We start from the raw sequence: 6,002 nt of genomic DNA, 5'->3' as shown, positions 1-6,002 counted from the left end.
GTGTTGTTTTGTCAGAAATAAATTTGTAGGTTTCATAAATTTGGACGGTTTTTGAGCAATCATGAGAATTAAATTCCATCATACAGTAATTCTCTGATTATTTGTTCTTAAAAAATTAATACAATGATATATTGACACAAGAATTCACATCAATATCGGCAAAAATATATAGAAATTTAGAGTTTTTTTTTTTTTTTTTCACATTTACCCAAGCTGCTGATTTTAGTAGAAAAATATTAAGTTATGACTGTTTTATTCTTTTGGTCCAGAATGTGAAATAGCATTCAAATTGAACAAATGCATTATGATTTTTAAATCAAGACACATTTACTTTAAAAAAAAAATATTAAAATCAAAATCAAAACTTTTTCCAACTAGGTAAGAAAAATAATTTTGTTTTCCATTTGAATTAAGTTTATTTTTCTGACCACATTAGCATTCTTGTTTTTAGGCAAACATTTTTCAGAAAACAAGACTAATCTTATCTTATCTTTTGCTTCTCGAGAACGCATCTTGATTTAAGAATGTTTAGATATTTATACTATAAAACAAGACATTTTCTTTAAAATAATCTCCACCTAAAGCCATAGATAGTTTTAATTCTGGTTAAAAACAAACAAACAAACAAAAAGTTATTGCACACATACAATATCCTCCAATGACTGAAAACATCAATGATATAAAAAATAAAATCACGGATGATCTATTTTGTTGATCACATGTAAGATTGTTAATAAATATGATTCTCAGAACAACATTCTAATGCATGAAATGAAATGGACCACAACATATTTAATAAAGCAGTCATGATTTTGCTATTTTGGTCCGTTCAGAGTGTATCTTACAGTATTAATAACGTCGTGATACTGGCACCATTTTTGGACACAAAACACAAAACATTCTCTGAGATGCAATTAAAACGTTCCCACAACGTTCGGTCAACGTTTCAAGATGAGAGAAGAAAAAGCATCACATATTCCTAAACAGAGATATCGTCTGAAGAAATACAAATGGAAATACAAATACAAGAACATACAAATGGCAAAAAGAAGAAAAGATTTAAGTTAATATGATATTTTAAATATATTAAAATCTGTAAATCTACATGAATCAACAAAAATAAGCCTCTTCTCCACCGGCGAACAGATTAAAGCTTATCGGTCAAATTTGTCAGTTAAGAATCAGAATTAAATAAATTCATTTCAGTTCCAATTAAAACGATCAGCTGATGAAAACAAACATTTATAAGTCACAACAAACACATTTACAACAGTGAATAAAATACTCTCAGATTTCACTTTTGTTCTGTTCGGCTGTTGTTCGTGGAGATGCATGAATACATCTGCAGATGAATCTCACAAAACCTGTCAAGGTTTACCGTATTTTACCATAAAATCAAAAGAGAGACATAAGAAGCAGCCTAAAGAAAATGCAACCCAGAACCAAATTTTTTATTTTATTTTTAATGTAAATTTAGATGAAAATCATAATCATCAACACCACAGGGAAATAAGAAATTATATTTTAACTAAAGAAAATATATCCTACTTTATGGACCATGAAGACAATTTTCATTACAAAAAAAAAAAAAAAAAAAAAAAAAAAAAAAAATTGATATACTCAAATTATGTATGTATACAATGTAGCTGTATTTGTTATTTTTGATCTACTTTTGTTTTTGTATTCATTTAAATTATCATTACAAATTATATATATATATATATATATATATATATATATATATATATATATATATATATATATATATATAACTATAGTGCTTAAATATTTATACAATAAGAATTTAAATGAAAATCATAATCATCAATGTAGAGAAAAAAATAATATTTAGTCTGAAGAAAATGCAGCCCACTTTTAGGACCATTAACTATTTTTTTACATTAAAATTATATTGATAAAATAAAATTATTTATATACAATAGCTGTATGTTGCTTTAGTTTTTTCCATTATTCTCAATGATGATTTTCATTTGCAATCTCATAAAAAAAAAAAAAAAAAAAAAAAAAAAAAAAAAAACAGCTACTACAAATACAAATGTGGTGATTAAATACTAGAAAATATTTTTTTTTTTTTTTAGAATACTATTATTATTATTATTTTTTTTTTTTGCTAAGGAGAATTCAAATGAAAATAACCATCGGTCATAACAAAAAACTACAAAATATAAAAAATATATAAATCTTATATACAGAAGTAAAACATCCTAAAACACATTATTGTAATAAGAACTGATGAAAAATATGAAACTTGAAAAAAATTATTTCACAATGCATAAAAAAAAAAAAAAAAGTTCAATGGCTCAAAATAAAATGGTTTTAAATTTGAGCTGAATGAGCTCTCGACAAGTTTTGTGAAATTCATCATCATTACTCATAGACATTTTTCTAAAAAACACAAAGCTCCTGCCAAAGATCCAAGAACAGAGAGAAAGAAAGAAAGAGACAGAAAGAGAGGTTTTACTGTTTGATGTGTGTTTTCCTGCAGCTTTATGCCCAAGTGCTAAACCGATCAAAAACTGCATCACATTCTCCTCGATCAATGGAAACCAGTGGGAAGGACTGACCTTTGATTTCCCAAAATATATATATATATATAAATGAGTGGTTACTTCAAAGCAAACATGTTTAAATCCTCCAAAACCTCTACGCCTCACCATTCATTTGTTCATAATTTGGTTATTGTCAATTCAGATGTTGTTGCTGTGCTGAATGTTGACTGTGATTGATTTCACTGTCCTCAGTGCAAACATGCAAAAAACAAATGTGCCAAACCATTCAAAAAAGCACGTTAGTGTCATTTCCGATAGAGAAAGCAATAAAAAGTGCACATCCTTACATAAGAGTCTGCGTGGGCGAGATTCGCTTCGTCTGACATTGACCAGATAACATTCGAGTGGTTTGGCTTCAAACGCCGACTGAATCTCATGTTGGAGATTCTGCAAGAGCAAAAAAAAAAAGTCTGAAAGAGTTTAAAAAAAAAAACAACACTGCGGTAAAAAGAAATTCACTCCTACTCCGTCTCATTCTCTCCGTCGCTCTGTTCTCTCTGCCTCCTACTGCGTCCGCCTACAGATCCGCTTTATATAGAGGAAAATCTAATGCCCACCCGCGAGAAAAAACACTGATGAAGAGAAACAGGGAATGAAGGTAACATCTGAAAGGTAAAGAATTGTGAGAGGGAAAAAGCAGAATTGTGAGAAATTAAGTCAGGATTGGAAGGAAAAAAGTAAATTGTAAGATTGCAAGAAGTCAATTGTGAATAAAATCATAACTGCGAAAAAAAGTCATGATTGCGAAAAAAGTCAATTGCAAGTAAAAGTGTCATAATTGCAAGAAGAAAAGTCGTACTTGTGAGAAAAAAAGTCAATTGCGAGAAGAAAACTCAATTTCTAATAAAAAAAAAATACGGAAAAGTCATAAATGTGAGAAAAAAAGTTAATTGCGAATAAAAAGTCATAACTGCGAAAAAAAAAAAAAAATCAGTTGCAAGAATAAAAGTCATACTTGCGAAAAGATTTGCAAAAAAGTGGAAAATTTCCAGTAATTTCGAAAACATTCCAGAAATTTTAGAAGCTTTCCAGGATTTTTTGGAATCTTCCAGGGATTTCTGGAAAGTTTTCAGAAATTTAACGGAAATTTTCCACCCCTTTGCAACCATACTTGCGTAAAAAGTCATGATTGCGAAAAAAAATCATAATTGTGAGAAGAAAAGTCATAACTGCAAAAAAAAAAAAAAAAAAAAAAAAAAAATCAATTACGGAAAAGTCATAATTGTTTGAAAAAAAGTCAATTGTGAGAAGAAAAGTCAAAATTGCTGAAAAACAAATTGTGAGAAAAGTCATAATTGCGAGAAGAAAATTCATACTTGCGGAAAAGTCACAATTGGGAAAAAAAAATTCATGCATGTGAAAAAAAGTCAATTTGCAAGAAGAAAAGTCATAATTCTGAAAAAAAAAATAAACTGTGAGAAAATCCTAATTGCGAGAAGTCATAATTGTGAGAAAAAGTTATAATTGCAAGAATGGTTGTAAATAAGAGACAAGTAAATTGTGAAAAAATATGATAATTATGAGATAAACACTAACGAGAAAAGTCAAGAGCGAGAAAAATGCATTATTGCGAGGAAATAAACCAGAATTGCAATGCAAGAGGAAAACTCAATTGCGAGAAGAAAAGACATAATCGCAAGAAAAAGTCACTTGCGAGAAAAGTCAAAATAACGAGAAAAGACCAATTACAAGAAAAAGTAATCATAATTGCGAGAATTGTTCAGAATGGCTTCGAAATTGTGAGAAGAAAAGAAATAACTGCAAGAAAAAAGTCATAAGTGCGACTGCAAGAGAAAAGAAACAACAACTGAGATATAAATTCCCCAACGTTAAAACCACGAGACACCAGACGAAGCGTTCAAACAGATCTTGTGCATCACATTTCTTAAGTAGTGAAAAAGGGAATGATAGGTAACGTCAAAAATGAAATGATCCGTCTCTTTCTGCAACAGACACTCATATAAACACACACACATACACACACACTGGAGGAGCCTCGACAGAGTCCAGACAGTCCCTGATTCTCCAGAAGACCGGAGGGTGTTTGGATGCGAGCGTCGGCCGCAGGTCACTGAGACTTCTCGTCCGAGTCGGAGGTGTTGGGCTGGTGTTCTCGGGGAATGCTGATGCTGGTGTGACGATCCCACAGTTTGTGGAGCTCAGTGGCTTCGCTTTCGCTGCTGGTGCCACTGGTGCCGCTGTCTCTGAAACTGGCCAGCGGCGGACGAACCTTCACACCCTTCACCGTCATCGAGCCCTCGATGGCTTTACGCAGCTGCAGCACAGATGATTAACAATTAACAGACACATCACACTGATCAGAAGTGACATTCATAATGTTACAAAAGATCTCCATTGCAAATAAATGTAGCTCTTTTGAACTCACCATTCAACCTTGAAAAATAAAAAATAAAACAAAAAACAAAAAAAATTAAAATCATCACAACCACAACAACATTTAAAAAATATCAATAATCATACAAATGTATGGAAGCTTGTTTGCACCAACGATAATAAATAAATAAATAAATAAATAAATAAAAGGTAATTGCTCATTTTTTCTCACAATTCTGACTTTTCTTCATAAAGAAAAAAGTAAAAAAAAAAAAAAAAAAAAAAAAAAACAGAATTGCAAAAAATATGTCAGAATTGTGAGTAAAAAAAGTCCAGAATTGTGAGATATAAAATGAATTGCAAGAAGAAAATTTTAAGAAAGTTGTAACTGCTGGAAAAAGTCAGAATTGCAAGGAAAAAAAAAAGAATTGTGAGAAAAAAAATCATAATTGTGTGAGAAAAGGCAGAATTGACAGAAAAAAGTAATAGTAGAAAAAAAGTCCAGAACTGTATGGAAGCCTATTTCTGCCACTGAATAAAAAAAAATATAAAAAAGGTAATTTTCTATAAACTCACAATTACAAGTTATAAAGTCAGAATTGTGAGTTTATATCCCACAATTTTGACTTTATAACTTGCCTTAAAAAGAAAAAAAAGAAAAAAAAATTTTGAGAAAAAAAGTCAGAATTGTGAGATAAAAAGCCGCAATTAACTTACTGCAAACAGGCTTCGCTAGAACTGAGATATGAAAATTTGAATTACAACAAAAAAATCATAATTCACAATTGCGAAAAAAAAGTAATAACTGCTAGAAAACTGCTAAAAATCAGAACTGCATGAAAAAATGGTAAGAAAGTACATTGTGAGAAAAAAGTCATAATTGTAAGATATAAGAATTACGAGAAAAAAGTTTTAAGATTAAAAGTAGCAATTAAATTTTTTTGTGGCAATAATAAGCTTCCATAAAAATGTTTCTTGAGTAAATCATCATATTAGAATGATTTCTGACGATCATGTGACACTGAAGCCTGGAGGAATGATGCTGAAATACAGCTTCGATCACAGGAACTCTCACCTCTCTCAGTGAAACTACTCCGA

General features: G+C 30.3%; 1 protein-coding gene across 1 annotated transcript in view; it reads right to left on the bottom strand.

Annotated features, from left to right (window-relative positions):
* Positions 1 to 2,418: 2,418 nt before the first annotated feature.
* The window catches only part of LOC109079791 (chloride channel protein 2-like), a 79,409-nt gene continuing 75,825 nt past the window's right edge, over positions 2,419 to 6,002 (bottom strand). Inside the window, exons 22-23 of the mRNA XM_042740018.1 lie at positions 5,980 to 6,002; positions 2,419 to 4,845 (exon numbers count right to left, since the gene is read on the bottom strand). The exon at positions 5,980 to 6,002 is cut by the window's right edge and continues 64 nt beyond it. Coding sequence (XP_042595952.1) covers positions 4,639 to 4,845; positions 5,980 to 6,002 — 230 coding nt within the window. The 3' untranslated portion in view covers positions 2,419 to 4,638. The remainder of the gene's footprint in view (positions 4,846 to 5,979) is intronic.

Source organism: Cyprinus carpio, chromosome B15 (assembly GCF_018340385.1).
Source record: "Cyprinus carpio isolate SPL01 chromosome B15, ASM1834038v1, whole genome shotgun sequence".
In the NCBI taxonomy this organism is placed as follows: Eukaryota; Metazoa; Chordata; class Actinopteri; order Cypriniformes; family Cyprinidae; genus Cyprinus; species Cyprinus carpio.
The sequence above is the reverse complement of the archived record's forward strand: the minus strand, read 5'-3'. Positions and strand labels throughout refer to the sequence as shown.